The following is a 25,548-nucleotide window of genomic DNA, read 5'->3' as shown; positions in this document are numbered from 1 at the left end:
AATCAACAGAGGAAGAAAGTTGAAGGAACAGAATATCAGATCTATCTTCCGAAGGAATTTAACCTTGACTTTACGTTTACGATATTTCGTCGTTTACCGACTTTTACTTTGTACTTTCTTTCGATACGTTATCTGCTTGGTATTCCAATCTATTTGTAGATTATATAACTACATCTCCTGCGAACAAGTAAAACGCTACTTATCTAATCATCTGAAGCATTATAAGGTGATATAGTAGAGATGTTCAAGAAAAGGTCGAGACCAGCATCAGTCCGTGATAAACCTCAAGTGGAAGAACAAGAAACGATAGCGGATGATGGAGTTGCTAGCGGGTCAGGTACACCTATAGAAGGAGAAGAAGGTGATACTGGGTAAGTTTTCTGTCCATTGTGATAGTGAACATCTAAGCGGCAAAAAACTAAGCTGAAGCTGTATATGGGACTTTTACTCGTTCGTTTTCAAATAATTTAGTCGAACGATAGAAGATTTAGTGTTACTCCGTAAATTAAGAAAATCACAAGCACAATTAGGTATAGATCTGGAAAAGTTAAACAGAGGTGAACAAGAGAAAAAAGGTAAAAATAAGAAAAAGGAATTGGATGCAAGTGAAAAATATGGTTTACAAGCTGGACCTTCAGGAGGAGGAGGAGGTGGTGGAGATGATAAAGATGAGTAAGTCAAACAACCCCTCAAACCTTTCCACCATTTGTTGCAACATCCAAATTCTGCTTTCTCTCCTTTAGCTAGGCTCAAATGTAATGATACGGTAATAATTGACCTTACTGTGAGAATAGTGATTTGGATAACGAAAATGATAAAGCTAAAAGATTAGTTCGTTCGAATAACTTTACCCAACAGACGAATGCTTTAGATGTTGATAAACATATGTAAGTGGTAGTATCTTTCGCCTTTCCACTTATTTGTATATCATATGTTACCATACGTTCTTGACGCTAAGGATATCATATTTTTTGGCAGGATGGCATATATAGAAAATGAATTGGCTAAACGAAGAGGAGAAACTTCGAAAAATGAAAACTCAGATATCAACTTGAAAGATTTACATGATCCACAAGCTGAATTATATAAATTAGCAGAAAAATATAAAATGAATCATCAAAATCAAATAGTCAAAAATCAAAAACTAGATGATGAAGGAAATGTAACGAACTCTTTGGGTATGTTAACTAGTATACCTGAAGTTGATTTAGGTATGGAGTGAGTAAACCATTTCCTTACAATAAACAGTTTTATCATTACCTTTTGTATATACTTCGATTTATGACATATAAGGAGACCAACTTTCTCTCCTTCATCCTCAATCGTTGGATTGATAAGCTTACTATGTACAATCATATCACAGTAATCGTCTACGTAATATCGAAATGACAGAAAAAGCAAAAAGAGAAATGATGGAAAATCGTAAACAAGCTGCGGCAGAAGCTGCACAAAAAAGTAAAGAAGAAGAAGATTACGCTGCTGCCAGATGTAAGTCACCTCTTTCAAGGGGAACATGCTTTGCCGTTCCACATTGCCAGATCTACCTTATGCTAATGTATGCCTTGTTATGTATGTGTTTTGTGGTTACAGTTTATCGTCCGAATCAGCGAGTGGCTTCAGATATTTATGCTATACAGGAAGCTAAAAGGGCGGAAGCTGGTTTAGCACCTCGAGCGGAGAATGCGACTGATGAACAGGTATATGAGAGATTCAAGAAGAGGTGAGTATTACCTGTATCTCCTCTTCAATACTATGTAATGTTAAGCTGACAAGGACAATTCAGAATAAAGCATTAATCAGTTCTGCTCTGATGAACACCGGAAATCCCACAAATATGTTTTAGCCACAGTTCGTCAATTGTTGTATTTTTAGTCGGGAAGGCGGATATGTATATATGCATAAACATCCTTTATAGGACCACAACTGTGTCTCCATATATTCATATCGTATCTCTCATCTGGAAGAGAAGATCAATAATTGCGCTGCTACCTATCCGTCTAATTCAGCTTGAATTTCAGCTAGTAATTCACCTAAGAAGGATTCATCTTCATCTCCATCTTCACGCTTGGTTCTGATGTGATTGCGTCTAACACTATCGGGGATGTTAGTAGTATTCGATTCTAGTGAAATCGATGTTGTAGCGTTTGTACTGTTATTAGGTAAGATTAAATGATTTTGACTATACGTTGTTGTATTCGTTGCATCCCAAAGTTGGAATACCCTATTCAGACAGAAATGAAAGCATTGGTAAATATATCATGATGATTTGCTGAGAAAGGATATTACATGACTTACAATGTTTCACCGGCAGTAACATTTGTTGTCCATGTTAAATTCGTTTCCGTCAAATTTGTATAGTTATATAACCAAGTCAAATTTGCATAATACCCTCCTGTACCAATCTGAATGTTGTATGGAGCCTAATGCGGTGTCATATTTTAAACGTTAATGATTGTCAATCAGGAAAAGGTAAAAATATGAAGACAAGGGAATATCACTTACATTTCCTACAGATCCATAACCCCAATTCAGTGTAACATTTTCACCTTGAACAGGAGAATCCGGTATGACTGTTAAATTCAATTGATTTATCGGTGCTCCAGCTAAAATCTTCAAGTCTGTCTCTTTGTCTTGAGCCGCATAAGTGCTGGCTGAGATGCAGGTAGCAAACGCAATTAGAGAAACAAGGTATAGGATTGACATCTTAACAACTATTTGTCCTATTAGTATTAGTACGAGTATTGAAGATGGAACGAAGCTGTATGATGATAAGAGGAGTAAAGAAGCGATATACATGTCAGATTCTACATCCCCAATGAAACTTGATAAGAGTCTGGGATGCGGAGACCACGAATGCTACCACCGTATAAGGGTGATTTGATCAAGGAGAATTTAGCGTGTTTTCACTGATGTATGTTTCGGAATGAACAGAATATCATGAAAAATATAATAGAGAACCCTGTCTTATTTTTTTTACCGAGTGAAGGGAATATACTTAAAAAGACGCTCCTTCCTCTCATATCAAACTTTTGAATCATCTCCGTTCTACCTTTCTGCATATGATGAATGATCAATCAAGTTGTTCACATTGCTTCGACTATATTATTATGTTTGGACGTGTGAGAGATGTAAGATGAGGATAGATGGTGTGATATTCCTTGGTCTTGGTGTTTGAGCACGAAGAACGTAACAATATATATACAGTATACTCATGATCGTGCCTGATTCGGGAAAATGAGAAAAATGAAAAATCAATATCAATTGTTGCGTTATAAGCTAGAGGTAGAGGAAAGTTTTTCGAGTTAGAAATCCAGTTCTTTTTGGAACGGTTGATCTATCATCATAGTCACACCATCTTAGACATACAGCAAGATAAGGCTTCAGTTAGTTTCTTGTAAATACTTATTCCAGTCCATCAAAGTGTATATTCAAGTAACCGAATACAAAATCAAAAGCCTTTGCCAAGAACAACATTGTTACACCCGCATACCCAAGCAGCTGTCGATAGCTGTAAGAAGAAGGCAGGTAAATCATCGTTTTAGACGTTTGTGACAATTACGAAACCGCTACTTGGAATTCGGTGTGAATTCAAGATATATCATCATAAAATAGACCGAACAAAGCTACTGAACGATGTCAGGTTACACAACCCCTTCTTTGTCAGCATCAACACCAACTTTATATGATCCAAATGAGGTTCCAACTGAACGCACACATCTATTAGGCAAACAGAAGGAGACTCCGTCACCGCTTCAACGTACAGCGAACTATGGCCACGTAGGTAATCAAGATAATGATGGTGAAGGTGAGGGAGATGTAGATGTGGAAGGAAATGATGAAGAAGGTAAAGAAGTCGAAGTGTATGAACCTGGAAAAGCTACGTTCGGTCAGACTGTAAGTCTCGTGGCTGTACTCTCCTTATTCGCGTACGTGGTTGACGGAGCATGAATTGTAGCTCTTGAATGTATTAGGAGATTTAATTGGGACAGGATTATTGGCTTGTCCAATTGCTATTGCACATGCAGGTTGGGTATTAGGTCCAATATGCCTTTTCGTTATTTGTGGGGTAACGTTGTGGACGTAAGTACGAATTGAGATCATGTTTCCAACGAAAGAATACTGATTGTTGCTGACTCACCGCTATCTGTTACGCCCTCTCTACTCGCAGACTTAAGATCGTTATCAGAATAATTGAAAAAGACCGAACAATGAGAAATTTTGCAGACGTAGCTAGGTATGGGTTAGGTGATAAAGCAGAGAAATGGATAACTGGAATCTTCGTCGGTGATTGTTGTATATGGCTGTAAGTGGATCTGCCTGGTTGATCAATGCTCGAGTCTCACGTTGCATTGAAACTGGCGCTAATTCATCACGTTACTTTCCACAGCATAGCACTTATCGTCTTATTTTCTGATTCTCTGGAAGCTGTTTGGCCGTTATTTTCAAGTAATCAGTGGAAAATTGTCGGCTTAGTAGTGTAAGTGAATCAAATCTTTTAGGTGCAATTTTATATCTTGATACAGCAATATCTCGTTCCTCGGATTCCGCTAATATGCTTGCCGATTCCATAGTATAATACCATTAAATTTCGTACCATTAAGATACTTATCATATACATCATTTTTGGGGGTATCATCAACTTGGACATTAGTTTGTATCTTATTATTTACTGGAATTGTTACACCTTCTGGACCAGGATCTATTAGAGATCCTTCACCTACAGATTTATGGCCGGTACACGGATGGGTTAAATTAGGTATATCATTTGGATTATTATTAAGTGGTTTTGGTGGACATTTTTTAATACCAAATTTAATTAGAGATATGAAAAAACCAAAACAAGCTGAAAAAGTCGTTGAAGTTGCCTATGGTATATCAATGTTTATTTATATTTTAGTTGCTGGTTTTGGTTATTTGATGTATGGAAGAGATGTTTCAGATGAAATTTCAAGAGATTTAGCTAAGACTCCAACTTTTTCACCTGTAATGGCCAAAGTAGCTGTATGGATGGTAGCATTAAATCCTCTCACTAAATTACCTTTAGCTCTTAGACCTGTAAGTTTGGTCTTCTCGCTTGTTATTCAGTAATATAACGTGTACCATGAGGGAGTGTAATCAGCTGATTATCGCTTCAAATGCAGCTTTGTGATGTGATATATACATGGTTGCATTTACAACCAACTATGTATCTACCAAACGATAAAAATTCAACTTCACCTATATCACCCGTATCAACATCAACATCATTTAATGGTGAAAACGAACGTCAAAGATATGTTGTATCAACCTCACCGCCGTTAACACCTACAATTGCATCTTCAACGTCAACGTTATTAGTATTTCCACCTTTACCACCAAAAAGACGAAATCGAAGTAATAAATCACCTGCGGAGATTGAACATGATAGAAAAGAAATAATGAAAAAATTCTTGAGACCTGTAACAGCAATTGTATTGATTCTGTTATTTGTTTTAGGTTCTTTTATTTTACCTTCTTTTGAAACTGTCATGTCAATCATGGGAGGTGGGTTATCAGTCATAAATTGCATTCTCATTCCAATAGCTGCAGGTGCAGGCGTTTGGGGTTGGAATTTAAGGTCTAAAATTATCTTCGGAATCTCGTCTATCGTTGTGATCATTGGTTTAGTATGTGCGGTTTTGAACGATGGTAGTATATCTATCTAAGTCGAGTTTCGAGAGGAAAGGAGGCTGGGTCGGGAGTAATTCCATAATGTATAGATATCGCTTTATAGAATGTTTGCTCATATTCCTTGGGAAAACTGTTGTATCATATCATTATATCCATTATATCATAGTCAATCATCTTTTACTTATGGTCCATATATCATAGCATGTAGCTAATCTTGTCTTCTTCTCCTCAGGAGCGATGACGAATACCTTGATTGCATAGGAATGCCTGTTTCAATTTGTTGTTTATCGAATGAACCTCCACTCGAAGGAAAATGAATTCGGGTAAAACGCTCATCGGATGCTTACTTCCGGTTCGAACTACATCCTCCTTCATCTCTTTGTCATAACATCTCTGTATATCTCAGTCGACAACCCTATTATGCCAATTTAAACAGCAAGCTATACATGCTTCTTCCTTGAGAACCAAAAAGATGAATTCTCCAGTACAACCGGAAGCAGGTCCATCCTCCCTTGGTCCGAGAACCCATCTTGGAGCGGATTCTGGTTTGAACACCTCGATCGGTCCTGACCGAACTACGGAGACTAAAGGGGAATCATCTTCCAGTAAGTATGCTTAACATAATATCTCTATGTTGAAGAGTCAATCTAGCTGACAGCGATTTGCTGGTGATAGAAGGTAAAAGCCGTAGAGTACCATATGAAGCTCGACAAAGAGTAGAAATCAGTTGCGATAGATGTAAAAAGAGGAAAATTCGATGTAAACGATCCAAAGGACCTGAAAATCCTTGTGATGGATGTATCAAGCACGATCTGCATTGCGAATCAACACTACCTAGAAAAGAACGTTCTTATATTAGGTCAGATCTAAGCTCGAGTTTGAGCACTGATTCAGATGAATCTCTATCATTAGCAATAATACGATATTTAGCTCCCGAAGCGAAACTTAACTCAAAAGAGGATCTGGTTAAATTCGCTTATGATCTGGGAGTCGATATTTTATCCAATGCAAGCCCGGCGAGTTCGAGTCGCATTAGTAAATCGGTCAATCTACCTCAAAAAACAGTTAATACTCATTCCGTGCAATATACGCCTACTTCGCCAATCAACGAATCTCAAAGACGAGACTCGAGAGAGAAAATTCCAGAAGGTCGCTTATTACCAGCTCCTGCAGGTGGATATCATTACGTTGGTCCTGCAAGTTCAATATACTTCGCTATCACTGTTCGTCATTTGGTCAGTAAAACTAATCGGATATGGATGGCGGCTACAGAAGGTAACATATTCGAAAGAATGATTAAAGCGGCTGAATTCACCAGTTTTGGCGTATCAAAAGCTTTAGAAGCTAGAATTGAAGGTCACCCAGCTACCAATGCTGCTAATGATGAAGGTGAAGCCAATCCAGCTGAACCTCTGTCTAGCTCTTTGGAAGATGATCCGTTAAATAATATTCGGAACGCAACTTCACCTCTAAATTACCTTCGCCATGGCCATTGGAAATCATTGTTACCAAATCGTCAGACCGCCGATAATCTGGTTCAAGCTTTTTTTGATAGGGTTCATCCGAATTATACGTTGTTTCATCGAGGGACTTTTTACACATTGTACGAAGTCTTATGGTCATTGGATGATCATAGAATAAAAACAATTGATGCTGGATGGGTATGCGCTTTGATGATGGTTTTCGTTTTAGGAGCATTAGCGTTAGAAGGTAGTGAATTTATTGGTTCAACAAATGAGATACAGCAACGATATCTTACTATTGTTCTTAGAGATGGGTTACCTCGATTGGCTATGACAGCAAGTTTATTTAACGTACAAACACTCATGTTATTGGCTTTATATCAACATAATGCGGGAGAAAGGAATGGAGCTTGGATGTTGATTGGACAAGCTGCAAGAATGGCTATAGCTTTAGGTATGCATCGTGATGGCGATACAGGAAATTTCGATCCTATAGAACGCAATACTCGAAGAATGGTTTGGTGGATCCTGTATAACTTCGAACAGAATATGTCGTTCGTCTTAGGTCGACCTTCCGCAACTGATATCATTGATCGTACAGTACGATTACCAGATGAAAACGTCATGGATGGATACGACCTACCACCTAATTATCTTAGCCCTACAGGATCATTATCAGAATTATCCGTAGGCGTAAAGCGCTTTGTAGCTTCGATCTCTGTCGACTATGATAAGATGGACTTGCTAGAAGGACGTTACACTAGAGCTCAAGAACTATTCCAACAGTTAGATCAATGGTTTATGAAATTACCTCAACATCTTCATCCGCAATCGCATTTTCCAACACCTAAACATAGAAGAGCGGTTTTACTTTTACATATACATTATCACTATATACGCTCAATTCTTGGACGGCCATTCCTGTTAGGCATAATCAGTCATGCTATTGAAAATCAATCTTCTATAGAAATCCTTGATTCACCTCCAAGTACAGTTAATCAATTGGCTGAGATGTCAATTGAATCAGCAAGAAGTTCAATTGGATATTTAGGAGATTTAGCTTCATCAAATTTATTAGAAGGTCAAGTTTGGTTAGACCTATTTTATGTTCACCATGCTACTTTTATTTTAGGTCTACCATTATTATCTTGTCCTTTACATGATGCACATAAATTCATTAAAGATAAACTAGCTGTAAGAGATTTGTTAGGTATCTGTCAAAATATGTTAATTGCGCCGACGTATAGAATTTTATTAAACATTGCTATGCAATTTGCTTATGTGGTTGATTGGGGTCCTTTAGATTTACAAGGTTCTTTACCAGAAGGTATTAATACAAATGCAAATACAACATCACAATCACAGGGAACATCTATAAATGATATGGTTTTGACGGATAATACATCAAATACTAGAACCCAGATTGGTGTAGGTGATCTGCAACCACCGCTTCAACAACAAACACACCAACATCCTCAAATTAGCTGGGATCAGTTCTTTGGTCCTTTACCTTCTCGTCAAAGCTCACCTCAAGACTTGTCGACAGATTTGTACAATTATGGTTTGGACACTGATCATGAAGTACCTTGGGATTTTTTCAATCTAAGTGCTCTGGTTTCACATGATCCCACTATCGAAGTACAGCAATCACATATGATCCAGCCAGATTCTGCAAATACCTCGATGTCAATGGTTAATCCCTCACCGAGTCATGAGATTCAAACGATTCCTGAAGTTTTAGATTTACTTTCCGGTTTACAGTAAGACTGCTTTACACCTTGTATCCCATATATAGCGCACTATACGGTCGGAATGCATTTTGCATTAGCTGTTCATTGTCCAAGAATGGCATTTCATTTGAAGGCGGCTGAGCTCTTCGATCATGCGATGTCGCTCATACAGTGATTCTACCTGTGCCATCTCTTCGAAAGAAGGAGCCTAAAATCTTGTCATTAAAGCAACCTGCCAAGTAGCAGAATTGTGCCAGACCTGGTTTTTCGGTCTCTTCAGTCCAGTATTCCTGTTGCCTCAACACAGTTCGAATTCGTCAAGTAACATAATTGTCCTTACCCATAAATGCACCAAATGCGTAATATTGCATTGATTCATGAATTTAGTCATTATGATGGGGAAAGAATCGAAGAATATATTGTATTACTTCAAGCATATGTCAATACTAAGGGCCTTGACAAAGAGCTCATCATTATGCATGTAATTTTTCGAGAAGTAGCGCTTGTAAAAAATACAGTAACATCAGATATACTACGAAATACAACCAGATTTAGGCGACTCTGGGAAGCTGAGCAGATTTGATAGCGTTATGAATTTCAACTTCAGCACCATCTTCTAAAGGTAAGAGAGTACCCCTGATTTGAGCGTGTTCTAAAATACCACGAGCCACTAAAGCATGTTTGAGGGCTACTGTACCTTCCATGTGAGAACCTCTGTGATAAACTGCTTTAGTTACTGGAAGAAGTTGATCATGAATTTTTCTAGCTCTTGGATAATCATGAGCTTTACCAGCATCAATTAATTCTAATAAAGCTTCTGGAGCGATATTACCATAACCGACTAAGAACCCATCAACATCAAATGAAGTGTGTAAGAGATATTCATCATGACATGATAAAATATATGTATCAGGTCTTGCTTTTCTAATAACAGGAATTTCAGTATCCCATCTTCTCATATTTCTTACACCATTTTTCATTGCGAAAACACCTTCTTGATCTAAAATTTCTAATTGAGTTTTTAGATCATATGTAGCTTTAGTGTTATCAGGATATTGGAATAAAATTAAAGGTAAACCTGAAGCTTCGTAAACTTCTTTATATCTTGCTTGTGGTGCACCTTTTTGATAACCAAATCTTAACCAACCATGTGATGGATATAATAATCCTGCTGCTGCACCAGCTTCTTTAGCTCTTTTAGCTTCTAATCCAGCAACGTAATTTCCTTCTCGTGTGATACCAGCAATAATTGGAATTTTGTTATCAACAGATTTGACAAATGCTTTAATAACTGAAACTTGTTCTTCTTCAGTAAGGAATGTACCTTCACCGGCATGACCTAAAACTACAAGTCCTTTAACACCTTTAATCGATCCTAACCAAGATCCAAGTCTTTGGATAGCATCGTAATCGACTGTACCATCTTGATTGAATGGTGTGACAGGAGCAGGTGTAAGACCTGACATGTCAAAACCAACTCGACCTATGATCAGAAGAATTGTGTTAGCTTCCATGGCTCGGATTTTGTTGTAAAACAATCACAATTCATGTGGAATCGTTTTGAATATGATACTCACCTCGAGGGTTTGTGAAATGAGAAGTAGCAGTACCGTTAGGAGCCATGTTGATAGATTCTATAGTCGCAAGTCTTTGTTTGTTGCAGTGTTGTGAAGTTGTGATCAGAGGAGGTTGTGTGATGATTGCTTGAAGAGAGATTGGATGAGCTTGACATTCTCAAAGCTCTCTTATATATTCTTCAATAACGTTCATCTTGATGGAAGTAGCTCGAGACCATCGCGGATACAAGCTTCCGTCTTATATGCCAGGCTCGACTTGATCTCGCCTACATATCGGTGATATACTGGTATAAGCATAATAACGCCTATCACATGTTAGATAAGAGAATGAACATCGACACGACAGGACGATAGTTGAAGACGCAAAAACAACACATTTCCATGCAGTACCCCACACATCATGCCTTCAAGGTGTCTATGACTTAGCGGAAGCATGCATCCGTGCAGATTGACTTCGTATAGTTGACGAGAAATCGGGACCTCGGGCTGAGTTGCGGAAGCATGCAAAGCTAGCGTAAATGACGGCATTTAAAGATTCGAGTACCAGGTTTCCTTCCACAGTACAAGTAAGATGGATCAGCGATTTCTTCGTTCTCAGGGGTTTGTGGAGAGATTGCGCAAGACACGGATGCACGCAACCGTTGTTTATAATCGCCATGATTGACTTTTCACAAGATAACTTCATCCATCTCAAAGGCAAGGTGATGTAGAGGTTACAAGCATCCTTCTCTGTTTCTTCTTTTTTTCTGGTCAATGAAACGGATCCTCGCTTCCATTTTTCATTGCCCCTTGGGGGTCATTGGGGTATCGAAAAACGTACAAAAAGCAGGTGTCACTGATCTCTCCAAAACGTTCTTTCCCCATACTTACAAATTACAATTCCTGAAACTTTCCAATCTACTACATCATACTCTATCAACATGTCCCCGAAGGCAACTCATCAAACTGCTATCTCCTCAATCGGTTACAACGAAAAAGATATGCCAGCTAGTCGACCGGGTTCGATCAATAAAGTCGATATTGAATACTGCGAAAATACGATTGAAGTTCCTGGCGCTGTCAAAGCCGATATTGATACTGGAACAGGTCAAACCGATCAATTTGGAACACAAGTTGGATATTCACCTGAAGAAAAAGCCTTAGTACGAAAATTAGATTGGCATATCATGCCAATTCTATTTTGTATGTACTATATGAATAAAACAGATCAAAATGCTATAGCAAATGCAAGATTAAATAATTTAGAAAAAGAATTACATTTAAAAGGTAATCAATTTAACATTTGTGTATCAGTTTTATATGCTGGATATACATTAATCCAAATTCCATCAAATATGTTAATGTCAAGTAAAAAAGTTAGACCTTCTTTATGGATGGCTTGTTGGATGATGGCTTGGGCAGCTGTATCAGCTGCTACAGCAGGCGTACATTCTTATTCTGGTTTATTTGCTGTAAGATTCTTATTAGGTTTCGCTGAAGCTCCATTTTATCCTGGTGCAATTTATTTATTATCATTATTTTACACAAGAAGAGAAATTGCTACTAGAATTAGTATTTTATATTCAGCAAATATTTTCGCTACTTCCTTTGCCGGTTTGATTGCAGCTGCTACTTTTGCAACTTTAGGGGGTAAACATGGTTTATCAGGTTGGAGATATCTGTTTATCATTTTAGGTGCAGTGACCTTTGGTATAGCTATTGTTGCTTTGTGGTTATTACCGGATCATCCATTAACGACAAGATGGTTAACTCCCGAACAGAGACAATTAGCTCAAGATCGTATGGATAGAGATACAGTTGGCTTAGTTGAAAGTAAAGGTTCAATAGCTGGTTTCAAACAAGCTTTCACAGATCCAAGATTATGGTTATTTGTTCCTCTTCAAACCATGCATCTAGCTGCATGTGGGTTCAACTCTTTCTTCCCAACTGTGGTCAAAACTTTAGGATATTCAACTACAGTTACATTAGCTTTAACTTGTCCACCTTATTTGGTTTCTGGTGGTTTCGCCATTCTTCTCGGCTGGTCATCAGGTAGATTCAACGAACGTACATGGCATATCACAGCTGGTATGGTAGTCGCTTTGATCGGTTTTATTCTTGCGACAACAACACTAAGTACAGCTCCAAGATATATCTCCTGTTTCCTTTTCGCCACTGGTGCTTATTCTGCAAATTCAATCATTATCGGTTGGCTATCTGCCACTTGTGGTCAAACTCCAGAAAAGAAAGCTGCAGCTTTATCAATAATGAATTGTATTTCTATGGCATCTTTCATCTACACACCTTATCTATATCCAGCTTCAGATGGCCCAAGATATAGAATGGCTATGTCAGCAAACGCTGCTTTTGTTACTGGTGTTGTAGCTTGTGCTTGGGGAATGAGAATTTGGTTGCAATCAATGAATAGAAGTTTGAGAAGGGAAAATTCAGAAGGACGTTTGTTGTATGCTTACTAAAGATGTTTTTACCTATGTCGTTATTGTTGATATGATACGTGGTTCAAGTTATGTAGTTTCGGAAAAGCTTGCTCGGAAGTTTGACAGGACTTCTATCGTAAATATGTAAATACCGGAAATCTTATGCAAATTAGTATTGTTATATCTTGCCACTTTTGTGGGTACAAGTGTAAAAGAGTTTTGATTACGCTAAAAATCATGGTCATCCTGTATAAATGATGATAGCTTTGATGGTTTTAAACCTACCATGCCGAGATTGCTTTACGGTGTTACAAAAACATCTACCTATGATTTGCATATAAAACACGTACTCTGATAGAATCTATAAAGTTCTAGCCACCTCTATTGCCGCATCAAGATACACGACCGATGTCAATCATCCATTCTTATCTATCCACCTAATCTCTTTCTCTCACCCCAAGCTTCATCGACTTTATTCAATTCATTTTGAATTTTCTTAACACCTAATTTTCTTCGTTGTCTAGCTTCTGTCCAATTTGAATTAGTAATCTGGATATTATCTAAATCTAATAAAGCTTTTAATAATAATTCAGATAACCTTGCATGTTCTTTTTGGAGAATTTCAAATGATGGTATATGTTTAGGTTTATTAGTTGCGTTTGGATCAGTTTGTGAGATAAATGTATAAATTGATGGTATTAACGGATTCAATAAATTTTCAACTAAATTTGATATCCACGAAACTAGAACCGATTCTTGATCTGTCTCAGGTTGTTTATTCTTTTTAGGTATTATATTGTTACTCGATGAAGCTTTTGAGGAGTTTGTGGACGTGGATGTAGAAGGTGCACTTGGAACATCACCTCCTTTACCGATTAGAACCAATGTAGATCCATCTTCGATTCCATAAGATGATATCGTTAATGATGAATCCTTAAGTACTGCTCCTTTGTAAATCAACTTTAATTGATCAAGAGGTAATGAAGTTTGAGCGGATAAAGTCGCTAATAAAGTTGATAAAGGTGTAAGAGCAGGTATTGGAATGGGTATATTGAATCTGGGCAGTAGAGTATTATTGTCAGTTATTGCGATAACGGGGGGATATAAACGAGATGGAGTAGGTCGACAAAGACACGAAAAGGGGTTTGAGTGAGGGAGGAGCATCAAAGTGGATTAATCAGAAGACTTGATAAGTAGTGATATGAACAAAGATTTGCCGACAGCAGCAAGATGAAGAACATAGCTACTCACCTTTCTCTACCCCATTTCACCTGTATGACTATCTTCCCCTCATCTCGCTCAACTCGAGCTCTTCTAAATGGGTTAAAAAACGACACTTTGATTGATTTCCCTAAGAGGAGAGGTAAGACTATGATATGATCAGTAAGACTGCGTCAAATCGCAAGGGATATCATGGTAGATAACCATGTATACGATTAAGAGCGATTGTGGTATTGTTAGGGAAACATTTCTCTTCTGTAGTTTGCATCTCGCTCATGGTACCAAACTGACTTACAAAATATATCAGTTAATGTCGACACTTTGAAATCGTTGATGACTGTAAATGCTGCACTTTTGATGAATTTAACCCCAATTAACCTGGTTTGTCTGTTAAGTGGCTTTCGCTGACTTCAAGCTGTGGATTGCTAAGGATATGATCTTTTTAACAGTATTTCGAGATACGCAAAGATGCATAGATATATCACTGGATCATCGTCATTATTATGTAGATGTTTCGACAAAGCAGCCAAGCGAGAAAGCGCGGACGTGATAAACCACGTGCTTCCTCACTTAATGAGGCCAATGTGGCATTCAATATCCTTCCTTTGCGTCTGTTCGTCTCGTGTTGAGCAGAATGGATATACATGCTCGATTCACATAAAATATGTATATAATTAAACTACCTCGAGACACCGCATATAAATTAATGGCATAGATAAGAAACAGATAAAGAAAATGTATTAATGATTAAGGGGATTGCAGGAATCAAAGGAGAAATATACGCAAGAAGAAATGATAGACAATTCCTTCTCACTCTCCCCCTCATCCTTCTTTCATTCTAATCTACTAAATCACACTATTATAAAGGGCTGTAAAGACTAAACTTATACAGCTTCAGAGTGAGTAACACCTCCAGCACCTGGGGCAACTTCACCGTGACCAACTTTTTCATGAGTGGTTACAGGTAATTTACCATCTCCAGTTAATCCCATTTCAGCAGCAAAGGTTGAATGTGGTTGCCATCCAGCAGATTTTCTTGGAGATCCACATTCTTCCATCATTCTGTCGACTTGCTCAAGTGTAAGTCCCTTGGTTTCTAAGGAAAAGCGAGCTCATCAGCATGTGTAAACAATGTAAATTGATCAAGAAATCAAACAAAACTTACCCCAGATCAAGAAGTAAGCGTAAAGGAAACAGATGACACAAGTTGAACCCCAGATGAAGAATACTCTTGAACCTAAGTTACCTTGATCGGTACCGACCATGTAAGGGGTGATGACTGAGATGATACAGTTCCAGAACCAATTTGATGAAGTTGAAAGACCGACACCTCTTGCTCTGATTGGGATTGGGAAAATTTCACCGATAACGACCCAAGCACCTGGACCCCAAGTTGAAGCGAAGAAGAAGATGTAGATACAGATGAAAGCGATTTGTACTTTGGTTACGGTATCGTTGTCTGGTTTGGCTACACCAATGATACCTACGATAAATTCACAGATGAACATACCGAGAGCACCATAGATGAGAAGAGGTCTTCTACCGAATCTTTCAATAGTCCAGAAAGAGATTGGTGTGGAACATACGTTGACCAAGGTAGTGATAAGTGAGATCAAGAATGGGTTTGAGATTGTACCAAGATCATTGAAGAAAGTTGTACCGAAGTAGAAGATGAAGTTGACACCAGTCCATTGTTGCATCATTTGAAGAGTAATACCAAGAACGGTTCTTCTGACATTTGATTGAGGGTTTGAGAATGAACCTGAGAAACAAGCTAACCATGAACCTAACCAAGATTGAGATGGGATAAGTTCAGTTTCATATTCGTGATTGGCAACAATTTCAGCAATTTCTTCTTGGATATAAGTTGAATCTTGTGGTTGACCTCTGACTCTTGAAAGAGCGTGGGTGGCTTGATCGATTTTACCGTGTTTGACGTACCATCTTGGTGATTCTGGAAGTAAGAAAAGACCAATACCAAGGATAAGAGCCCAAGCGAATTGAATGGCGATTGGGATTCTGTATGATCCGGTATCGGTTCTATTTTGTGTTGCGTAACATACACATGAAGCTAGAAGTAAACCAATGGTGATACAGAATTGGTAACCAGATACGATAGCACCTCTGACTTTTCTTGGAGCAATTTCAGACATGTATAAGATGATAATGGCTGAGATGAAACCAACACCGAAACCAGAGACGATTCTACCGGCTACTAAAAGACCTAATCCATGTGAAGCAGTTTGGAGAACACAACCAACGATGAAGATGGCACAACCTGAGATGATAGTGATTCTTCTACCAAAGTAATCGGCAAGATCACCAGCAATAATGGCACCAAAGAAAGTACCGGCTGAAAGAATTGAGGTGATAAGGGATTTTTGCCATGCAGGAAGAGTGAAAGCATCTTTTTGAGCTTGAGATGCACCAGCTGGTGGGATTGGTAAACCGGTAAAGAGGTTGATGAAGAAGTTCATACCTAATACACCATTCATGTAACCTGAATCATAACTGAATGTCCCAAAAAATTCTCGTCAGCGCGTGATATTCTTGGTGATCGTCATGGAAAAGAGGTGCCACAAATGCGATGTATACGAATGAACGCCAAACTCAGATGGGTACTCACCCGAAGAAGATACCACCGAAAGATGCGAAAACACATAACAAGTAGGCTTTGACTGTAACTGGAGCTTCAACCCGATCTGGGTTTGTGGCTGCTGCTAAAACAGTAGCCCCACCTGGCATTTTGATTGATATATAAGACTAGTGTGGTGAATAAGGGATTTAACTGTAAAAATCGAATATCAGCTTACTATGATTGATGCGAATATCAATTGAGAGACCAAATAACAAGGCGAGTTTGAATGAAATGTACTCACTGTAATACTATTTCTCTATTGAAATTTGATGAGGCTTGTTGTTGAAGGATGGAGAAAAGAAGGGGAAAAAAGAGTATTCAAAACGCGATAAATGTTTGTTTATATATGTTTATTGATGGAGATGTTTAGGGGCTTGATGGGAGTGGGGGAGGGGATCCTTTTGAAAAAAATTGGATAGTGTGGGTATGACTAAATTGATTACGATCTCGTTTGGTTTTTTTTTATTTTTTGCTTTGTTTGTGATCATGCGACTCATCACGGGTAAGGTTGGGAAATGAATAAATTTGGTTTTTTTTTTCTTTGCTTCTTCTGTTTTGTTGTTTTCCGAGGTAAATTTGGTTTTGGTATTGTGCCTGAACGAAAATAAATTACGATTATCATCCGGTTAAACCTAGAGAGATCGACTTCTCTTGGTATTTACTTGGGGCAACGCGGGGGTTTTTTCATTAAAATGAAAACGAAATCTCATTCAACTGCGTTCAGGAATAGATTGTGAACCTAAGAACTAAAGGGGCAAGAAAGGAGAACTAAGGGGTCTCTCAGAGACCGTTCTTTCCCTTCACTAGCATAAAAAGGGCAACAAAACTGAATAAAAGCTCGGTACGAAACTTGTTTGGCAACAAGATGTGTTTTAGTCTCGTTTATACTTTTAATGTTTTTGCGATACGATTTGGTGCTCCTACTTTCCCCCTCCTCCCCCTTTCAGCCTGCATAATGAGACCAACACAACACGTCGGATGAGAAGATCATGGTCTTAACCGGACACTGCTTAACACGATCCTACTCTCGTCATCAGGATGGAGGGAGTAATTGATTCAATCACCCTTGAAAATCTCCTGCATTACTAACAACAAAAATCATCGTGTTGTGTTAAAAGCATCTTCAGCATGTGACTTCTATTTTGATTTAAATGAAATTTCTCGACCAGATGCCGCATGTGGTTGATTTTCAGGAAAAGACAACCTTTTTCAGTTGGTTCAAACACCGCATCAAGTTATCCGCTTGGTGTTTTTGCGGTTTTTGTTGTAGATTCCCGCCATTGTTTAGGCCATTTTTGGAACGCCACTCACCTCATACCCTATCAAAACAGGGAAAACACAACAGACTAGAATCGATTTCCTTTTGAAAGGCGGTAAATGCGGCTCGAGTAAGCGATGATCCGTTTTTCACGGGCGTAGTAAATATGCCAAACAAACAAAAAAGTGGTGTTCAAAGCAAAACAATCGAGATTTATACGACACTACCTAGATCGTACTACTGGTAGTACCCAATGCAGCTAGAGTTTACCCATCTTGTTTAGTACAGTACACTAAGAAACGATCGAACCAAAAGAGAGGAAGCATTTAGCTAGGTCAATATTACATGAGCCAAGCTCACTTGGTAGACTATTAGTCGTAGTCCATGCATGTCTTGGTACCAAATGTCCAGAAGTACAAGGAAAAAGCTAAATGATGATCAGCATGAACCTTTGGGAGAGAAATTGTTGGTGCAGTGTGAAACAGCCCTTTGAGGTCTTCACTTCGCGCCTATAATCAATGTCAGCACATGATTCTTTCCCGGTCTTCGCCGAATGCCCTATACACAACCAACGTGAGATTATCATTTGCTATTTTACTATTTTATTGCTACACACATCCTAGCGAAAGAGGCTCCGAACGCATAAGCTAAATTTAGAATTGGAGGACCCAGCATCTTGATTGGGGTGCAACAGGTAGGATTTTTGATCAGGAGAAGCTTCTCATCGCCGGTTATTCCATGATTGATTACTTCCGTTGTATCGACTGCGAGGCAGTTTACCTTACGGCTTTCGTAACCGAGAACAATGGTTTCCTGAAAAACGTTAATAGGGTTACATCAGGCGGCGGTAACGGATCACAGACCGACGGTAACGAAGATATACTGGCGATTGAATTTTCTTTTCCTAAATTTCTGTCCTTCTGGAAGTTGAGGAAGCAAATCTTCTTCACCTTACCTGTCAAGAATAAACTGATTTGCTTAGTCAGCTTCACTTCAACAGCGTTAGATGTGCACAGTTTCGGTGAAGGATAAAGGACAAATCAGAAATCCATTGAAATGAATATTTCGGCCGCAAACTCTTCAAAAAGTCGTTTCGTTTTTTCTGTTCTCACTTCGAATTCTTTCGTAATCCAATGAATAAGTCATGTAGTGGATCTGTGCTCTTTTTTTGTTTTGTACGAGAGAGGAACGGAGGTACGTCTGAAGCGGTAACGGATCTCGAAATCAAGTTCCAGGAGGTTCAACGGTAAGATCGTGGAAAAACACCTATTCAGGTTTCTTCATGGTAACGTTATCTGGAGCGTTCCTAAGTGAATCGTGAACTTTACAGATGAAGGATCCCATCTGAATGGTTTTTCCGAATCTGCACTGTAAGCGAATGCATCTTCTGAATTTCATTCTTTGCCAGAACATAGAAACAAATGTTAACTGTGATCAACATCATTGGTTGTTGTGACTTGCCATATTGATTTGTGGATTCAAGCGTATATCGAATATATGTGCAATCTACGACTTCGATTCTCATCGTTATAGTACGTTCACGTCTGTTATTACTAAACCTGCCGAACATGTAAAACACTCAACACAAAAAAATTACAACACTCGGGATTCCCAACTGGTCCCCCACATTGGTACTGACTGAGCGGTAGGCAGCGTAGAACGGACGGGATGCGGCGGTTTCTGTCTCCTATGGTCGTAGATGAAATCAAGTTAGTTTATCTAAACATGAAACGAGCCAACTTCTTTTGTAACATACCAGATTTCAGCTCAGATACAACAGAAGGCGGTACAATTACCTCGAACGTATCCCAGAAAAGGAAGCATTCACGAGTCTTGGTACTATATGGGACAGATTGCAGTACTGCCGAAACAAAGAGTAACCGAATGGAAATGCATCTCATACAAGTATCGCTAAGCGAAATCTATAAACGTTCCAGACCATGCTTTGGTAGGTTCCATGCAAATCCTCCTTTTACCATTTACGAAACCTGTTTCTTAAAGAGTATGTTATACCTTTTGCTTTTTACTGAATTTACAAATTTATTTGTTCGGGGGATGAAAATGAACATCCCTTCTAGAAGAGGCAAGGAAAGAATAGAAGAAAATGTCCTTATGACCTAAACTGATTTAAAGGAATCTAGTTTTTAATTTGAGGAATTTTGGAAGCTTCAGCAGCTAATCGGATAGCCCATGTAAGTCTAAAATGGAAAAAAAAAAGTCAATAACGATGCTAATAACTCATCCCGAGCATTTGATGACTCACTCATAAGTTTTAGTGGCGTCTTCGAAAGATGAAAGAATATGAGGGTTTGGCCCATCTTCGATGCAATCAATGAAGTGGGATACTTCAGAGAAGAATGGGTCATCGTCGGTGAATGAGTGTCTTTCTTCGTGATCATCTGTAGCAGAATGCCAGTCAGTAATGTATCAACAATCCACCTCATGTGACAACTCACCCCCTGGTCTTCTGACGTAAAGAGTTGGGTTTTGATAAGGGTCTACAAGTCTCATGTGGTAACCTACGAACAACGGTATCAGCTGTGGAAGATCGCAGTATAATGTGCTGGAATCAGACTTACCATCTGCCCAGACTTCCAATTCACAAGCGTAAGCGGTACCTTGTAAGGCGACGGCGTGTTGGAATGAACCGACAGCACCATTATCATATTTCCATACCGCGGAGGTTAATCGGGGAATTCGGAGCTCTTCATCAATCTTGTTTTCATCGATAGGGATTTTGGATAGTCTTCCTGGTTCTTCGTACCATTCAACAGATCGTGCACTATATGGTACACAGTACTCAGTATAAGCATATGCTAGGGGTCAAGGGATGATGACTGAGCTGTACTCACACGACACTGTTGATATCGACATCACCACCGAAGTATCTTGACAAATCACAGAAGTGAGTACCTTGTTCAATGACAGGTCCCATATCAATAGCTTTATTCCACCATGCAGGTTTGGCAATGGCTTCGTAGGCACATGACTATTAAGGGATGACGATCAGTAAGCTAACTGTGCTATTGGAAGTGAGGCAACTTACGTATCTGGCGTTGGTGGCCATGACGGTAAGCGAGTTCTCGTGGATGATTTGTTTCATTTTTTGTACACATCTAAGATATCTAAGCATGTAACCGACTGACACAATGTTTCCATTGTCGATAAGTCTTTGTGTGACTTCCTTAGCGGCTTCAACGGTACCAGTACCGACAGGCTACAAACCAAATGTCAGTCATTGTACAACGAATATCGAAGAAACGCTGTAACTCACTTTCTCAATGAAGTATGCAGTCTTTGGGAAAAGTTTGAGTAAGTTGATTTCGAGATCAGTACCTTTGGTTGTACCACCTCGGTATGCTGGAGGACATCCGACGACAATGGCACTATAGAGGGTTGAAGGTTAGCCGTAATAGTTGCAAGGTCGACATCGAATCCCTTACTGAGGATCAGCGATCTTTGACTTCTTAAGATCAGCATGGTAATCTTCGATAGTCTTGAATACTTTGGTGTCTTTGTAAGCTGAGTTTACGAAAGATTGTCTTTTTCCATCGAGAACTTTATCAGCTCGAGCGGTTGAAGGATCGATAAGAGCGGTGACTTTAAGTCTTGGACCAAGTTTGTGTTCAAATCGGAAAGAATGGCTATGTAACAGGTACGAATGGGTATTGTTAGCCAAAGGTACATGTTGGAAGCGTAATGAGATGGCGACTCACTTCCATGGTCCTTCATCTGAACCAAACATGATATTCTATTTGGCACGATATTACCGTTAGTTCAACCTCATCTGGCTAGAAGAGGTCCTGGAAACTTACACCAGCACCAATCATGACAACGTTAAAGTCTGCTCCTGGTTCAGGTGGAGGATGACTGAACATAGCACCAGGAGCCATAGAAGTTGTAGCGATACCACGATGTTGTAACGAAGAGTTGATCAAGACATTATTGGCATTTGATAATCGTGAGATATTTTGACGAGGAAGTAGGGGTGTTGAGATAGAGAGATATCGCGTACGAGGAGTTTGTTGGGGACGAGGAAGCAATGGTCGAGTGAACGAAGAAGAAGTAGCGAAATTTCGTGTTGATAATCCACCAAATCGGATGAGAGGAGGAAGAACAGGTGTGGCGACCGTACGAAGATTAGGGTGCATAGTGGCGTTGATTATGTATGTGTAGGGTGGTTTGATGATTGTAAAGAGGTTGATAGTTGGAAATTACAAACGAATAACGTGTGATAAGTTTATTTAAGTAGTTTCCGTGAACAAAGGTCGACAAGGTTGTACAGAAGGCGACGAGTTCAATATTCAAACGGGGACAACGGCGCACGAGAAATTTAGGTTGTAGAGGTTGTAAAGGGGAAATGATCGTCCAATTCCGGAAGACAGGTCAAATCGGAAAGGATACAAATCGCAGTGTATGAGGGGCCAATAAACGAATTCAAAGTATACGAAAGGAATGATGTCGGTGAAAGGTAAGATTTTTGGGTTGAAGGTATGAGTCACAAAGGAAATGACAATAAAGCGATGATGAAAGGTAGAAAATCGCAAGTATTTGAATAAGTGACAAGGGGAAATGAAAGTGAAGAATTGAATTTGTGACAAAGGGAAATGTCAAAACAAAAGATGTTGCAGATAGGTTTTTATACCAATGTGTTACCGCAAAGTAAAGGAGTAAGCAGTCGAAAGGGGATGAAGAACGGTTTTAATGTAGCCGCCGCAGTCGACGATTTAGTCGTTTTGTGTGTAAATTTTAGGTTGAACGATAAAACAACGAGACGATGTTTTGTTTATAGTGTTGTTCGGGCGGATCAGAGGGAAGGTAAAATAAAGAAGCAGTTTGCGTAGATTTTGGTTTAGTCAGATAGTCAAGTGATTGTTATTTTTTGAGAGGAAGAGTTGAATAAAAAGAATTTTTGATTGAGTAGTTTAGTTTGTGTATAGAAGAAGAAGAAGAGAAGTTGTACGGACAGAAGTATAAAGAAGATTTTTCAAGTTGAACCAAAGAAAAAAACCAAGAAAATTTTAATTTTGTAGAATAAATCCAAGCAATGACGTCGTTGAGGAAATCCAGAGTAAGGAGAAGAGGAGAGTAATGCGATTTGAAACGTGTAACATAGACGTATCGTGAAGTTTGTTTATAGTTTCGGACGATAAATTTTAGTGCAAGGCCATGTTGAAATTGATGTTGATTTTTGCAAACCAAGAAAAAAAAAGGATTGATCATCCCGCCGGTCAGACAGCGAAATTAAGGGGGAAAGGTAAATAAAAGGAAGCACGAGACCAGAATAAAGCAAGATGAAACATGGTTGATTGATGGAAAGGAAGGTTGTAGAACAGAGCCCCATGGAGGTCCGATCCGAATATATTTGGTAGGTAAAACCGACACAGAGGACAATGGATGAACGAACAGACCACGTTGAGCCGAGATTTAAGTTTTGATGATGATTTTGGGGGAAGAGGACCGAGCGTCGTCCAAAATAGTCAAAGGATGGGGTTTAAGCGAGGTTGGAACAGATTCAAAGGAGGGTGTAAAACGTAGTCGGTTGAAATTGAACCAAAATTATAAGTCAGGTGAGTTTGAGTTGGAAAGGAAGGCAAAGTAGTAGAATGAGTTCGATTGACCGTAATAAAAACGTTTGAATATAGTGAGGGCGAAACGGATTTAAACGGAATTATAGAAATGAAAGAAGAACAAAATATATGAGCATAGTTCTAATTCTATCATAATGCAAAATGATGATAGAAATGGATAAGATTGAAAAAATCACTCACGAGTCCATAGAAGTTGGTTTATCTACATTAATACCACTATGAGGAGCTTCTTCGACACCACCATCACCTACAGCTCTTGATGCTTCTAAATTAGCCACTTGAGAAGTGTTTAAACTTCTTCTTAAGCCATGTTGTAATGTTTTGTTATATGTGGAGGGTATAGCTCTAAGAGAAGACGTGAGTGGTCGAGAGGATGTGGTAAGTGGTCTAGAAATTAGGGATTGACGAGGTAACGAGTTTCTAAGGATGGAAGCTCGGAAAGACATTTTGAATGAGGATGTAAGCCTGTATCTAATCAATTATCTGAAGATGATATATAGATCATCAGTAAACGCTGATCAATGCTCAATGGGTTATACGGCAGAACACGCTCATCAACTCACCTGTTAAGTTGGATATACGTTTATAACACAAGTATATATCAAGATATAACGTCCAAAGTAACAATTTCGAGGAATTTATATCGAGTTATCCAACAACATGATTTGTAGTAAACAAATGGGAGCAAGGTAGGAACAAGAACGTGAACACGTTAGCTCTTTCATTCTCCCTCTCGCAGCATCACCGACAGGATAGGTAGATGTCGTCGTTGTTCCCTTCATAGTTCCCTATGTTTGATGAATCTAAGAGAGCTTTGGACCTCTCCACGACACTACACCCTGTTTTGAGAGATATAACGGAGTAAGCGGTCTAGTAAGATGACTCACAAAAAGAAAAGCTTCTTTGATGGGCGTTCTAATTTGATGTGTGGATTTGATCGTGTATAATTTCCTTTAAAAATCCCTTGAATAATTTCGTTTTGTTCGGTATATAATTTGATATTTTATGATATAAAGAAATAAGAAGAGGTTGAGGATATAACTTGGATGTACTTTGGGATGGATGTTATTGGAAATCTTCTTGACGCATACATATCTCAACAAATTGCATTACAACCTATATGCGTGGAGCTCAAATTTTCTTGTTCTCTCATCGCTTCTCGCCAAAGTTATTGACAGCCCACAAGTCGCGCGTCATACTACAGTATAAAAGCTTGTTTTCTAGATTATAAAATTAAAACCCTGAATTCAATAGATAAAAACTTGAAAGATAACGAACAAAAGTCCTCGGAATTTCCACCGGCGGTTCGATGGGGAAGATCTACAATGAGCCACGTGGCTGTGACGCAAAGCTCAAACTCGCTAGATCAGATAGAGTACTAGTCAGTAGTAGTGGAGTGTTGTTAACATGGAGATACATCTCTTCAAGGGTCTTCGCCAACGCACAAAAACTCAGTCTTGTTTGTGGTCATAAAATCTCAATCTCAAAACGCTGAATTTGATATACGATAGAAGATGTTTGGCAAAAATCATGCAATATCATTAAAGCTCGGACTCAAAAATCTTTACTCGTGACTAAAAATATGTCGATGTTTGCCGAACACCATCTTAAAGTGATGAATCTTCTGTTGTGTATATCAAGTGGAGTAGTTAGCGAAAGGTGCCACCGTTGTATCTTAAATAATTTTGGATTATCAAGGTTTCAAGTAAATAATGTAAGGATGTCAGAGGTTACAAGTGGAGTTAACAGTAAATTGGTAGCACGCAGGAAATGTCGTTCCTTGACTTGATGTTAGTAGTTCCTCTTGATCATCTGACATAATCATGCCCAAGCGCTTTCCTGTAAATTTTCATATCTATGATTACTGTACGAGTAGTGTAAATGAGCTCAGATGTATGTGAGCGAGCTATTCAACCGCCCAAGCTGCATCACCATGCTGTCTTCCTACCTTCGTATGCAGACCTCACGCCTTCCTCGGCTATCATCGCATTCAACAAATGTATG

The 25,548-nt window shown here is 38.9% G+C and overlaps 10 protein-coding genes across 10 annotated transcripts; 4 read left to right on the top strand and 6 right to left on the bottom strand.

The window, feature by feature from the left end:
* Positions 1-240: 240 nt before the first annotated feature.
* L201_004849 (uncharacterized protein) lies at positions 241-1,724 on the top strand (the record flags this gene model as incomplete). Its single annotated transcript, XM_066220586.1, has 6 exons — positions 241-371; positions 472-672; positions 795-887; positions 979-1,218; positions 1,364-1,488; positions 1,591-1,724. 6 exons carry the CDS (start codon positions 241-243, stop codon positions 1,722-1,724), a joined length of 924 nt encoding a protein of 307 aa, XP_066076683.1.
* Positions 1,725-1,989: 265 nt separating this feature from the next.
* Positions 1,990-2,703, bottom strand: L201_004848 (uncharacterized protein; the record flags this gene model as incomplete). The annotated part of the gene is made up of 3 exons (XM_066220585.1): positions 1,990-2,221; positions 2,296-2,420; positions 2,503-2,703. The coding sequence occupies 3 exons, from the start codon at positions 2,701-2,703 to the stop codon at positions 1,990-1,992; spliced, it is 558 nt and encodes a 185-aa protein (XP_066076682.1).
* A 930-nt stretch (positions 2,704-3,633) lies between these two features.
* Positions 3,634-5,684, top strand: L201_004847 (uncharacterized protein; the record flags this gene model as incomplete). Its single annotated transcript, XM_066220584.1, has 6 exons — positions 3,634-3,894; positions 3,956-4,080; positions 4,169-4,303; positions 4,388-4,477; positions 4,572-5,055; positions 5,142-5,684. 6 exons carry the CDS (start codon positions 3,634-3,636, stop codon positions 5,682-5,684), a joined length of 1,638 nt encoding a protein of 545 aa, XP_066076681.1.
* A 437-nt stretch (positions 5,685-6,121) lies between these two features.
* Positions 6,122-8,876, top strand: L201_004846 (uncharacterized protein; the record flags this gene model as incomplete). Its single annotated transcript, XM_066220583.1, has 2 exons — positions 6,122-6,254; positions 6,325-8,876. 2 exons carry the CDS (start codon positions 6,122-6,124, stop codon positions 8,874-8,876), a joined length of 2,685 nt encoding a protein of 894 aa, XP_066076680.1.
* A 517-nt stretch (positions 8,877-9,393) lies between these two features.
* L201_004845 (uncharacterized protein) lies at positions 9,394-10,465 on the bottom strand (the record flags this gene model as incomplete). Its single annotated transcript, XM_066220582.1, has 2 exons — positions 9,394-10,325; positions 10,420-10,465. 2 exons carry the CDS (start codon positions 10,463-10,465, stop codon positions 9,394-9,396), a joined length of 978 nt encoding a protein of 325 aa, XP_066076679.1.
* Positions 10,466-11,339: 874 nt separating this feature from the next.
* Positions 11,340-12,875, top strand: L201_004844 (uncharacterized protein; the record flags this gene model as incomplete). Its single annotated transcript, XM_066220581.1, has 1 exon — positions 11,340-12,875. One exon carries the CDS (start codon positions 11,340-11,342, stop codon positions 12,873-12,875), a length of 1,536 nt encoding a protein of 511 aa, XP_066076678.1.
* Positions 12,876-13,265: 390 nt separating this feature from the next.
* On the bottom strand, positions 13,266-14,325 carry L201_004843 (uncharacterized protein; the record flags this gene model as incomplete). Its single annotated transcript, XM_066220580.1, has 3 exons — positions 13,266-13,893; positions 14,088-14,205; positions 14,271-14,325. The coding sequence occupies 3 exons, from the start codon at positions 14,323-14,325 to the stop codon at positions 13,266-13,268; spliced, it is 801 nt and encodes a 266-aa protein (XP_066076677.1).
* A 616-nt stretch (positions 14,326-14,941) lies between these two features.
* Positions 14,942-16,802, bottom strand: L201_004842 (uncharacterized protein; the record flags this gene model as incomplete). Its single annotated transcript, XM_066220579.1, has 3 exons — positions 14,942-15,153; positions 15,223-16,568; positions 16,684-16,802. The coding sequence occupies 3 exons, from the start codon at positions 16,800-16,802 to the stop codon at positions 14,942-14,944; spliced, it is 1,677 nt and encodes a 558-aa protein (XP_066076676.1).
* Positions 16,803-20,090: 3,288 nt separating this feature from the next.
* L201_004841 (uncharacterized protein) lies at positions 20,091-22,104 on the bottom strand (the record flags this gene model as incomplete). Its single annotated transcript, XM_066220578.1, has 10 exons — positions 20,091-20,151; positions 20,217-20,352; positions 20,410-20,472; positions 20,533-20,735; positions 20,806-20,942; positions 21,000-21,170; positions 21,228-21,339; positions 21,397-21,597; positions 21,670-21,704; positions 21,769-22,104. 10 exons carry the CDS (start codon positions 22,102-22,104, stop codon positions 20,091-20,093), a joined length of 1,455 nt encoding a protein of 484 aa, XP_066076675.1.
* A 1,616-nt stretch (positions 22,105-23,720) lies between these two features.
* On the bottom strand, positions 23,721-23,990 carry L201_004840 (uncharacterized protein; the record flags this gene model as incomplete). The annotated part of the gene is made up of 1 exon (XM_066220577.1): positions 23,721-23,990. One exon carries the CDS (start codon positions 23,988-23,990, stop codon positions 23,721-23,723), a length of 270 nt encoding a protein of 89 aa, XP_066076674.1.
* Between the last annotated feature and the right edge of the window lie 1,558 nt (positions 23,991-25,548).

The sequence above is a fragment of the Kwoniella dendrophila genome, chromosome 6 (assembly GCF_036810415.1).
Source record: "Kwoniella dendrophila CBS 6074 chromosome 6, complete sequence".
Classification (NCBI taxonomy): domain Eukaryota; kingdom Fungi; phylum Basidiomycota; class Tremellomycetes; order Tremellales; family Cryptococcaceae; genus Kwoniella; species Kwoniella dendrophila.
This window is presented reverse-complemented; position numbering and strand designations above follow the sequence as displayed.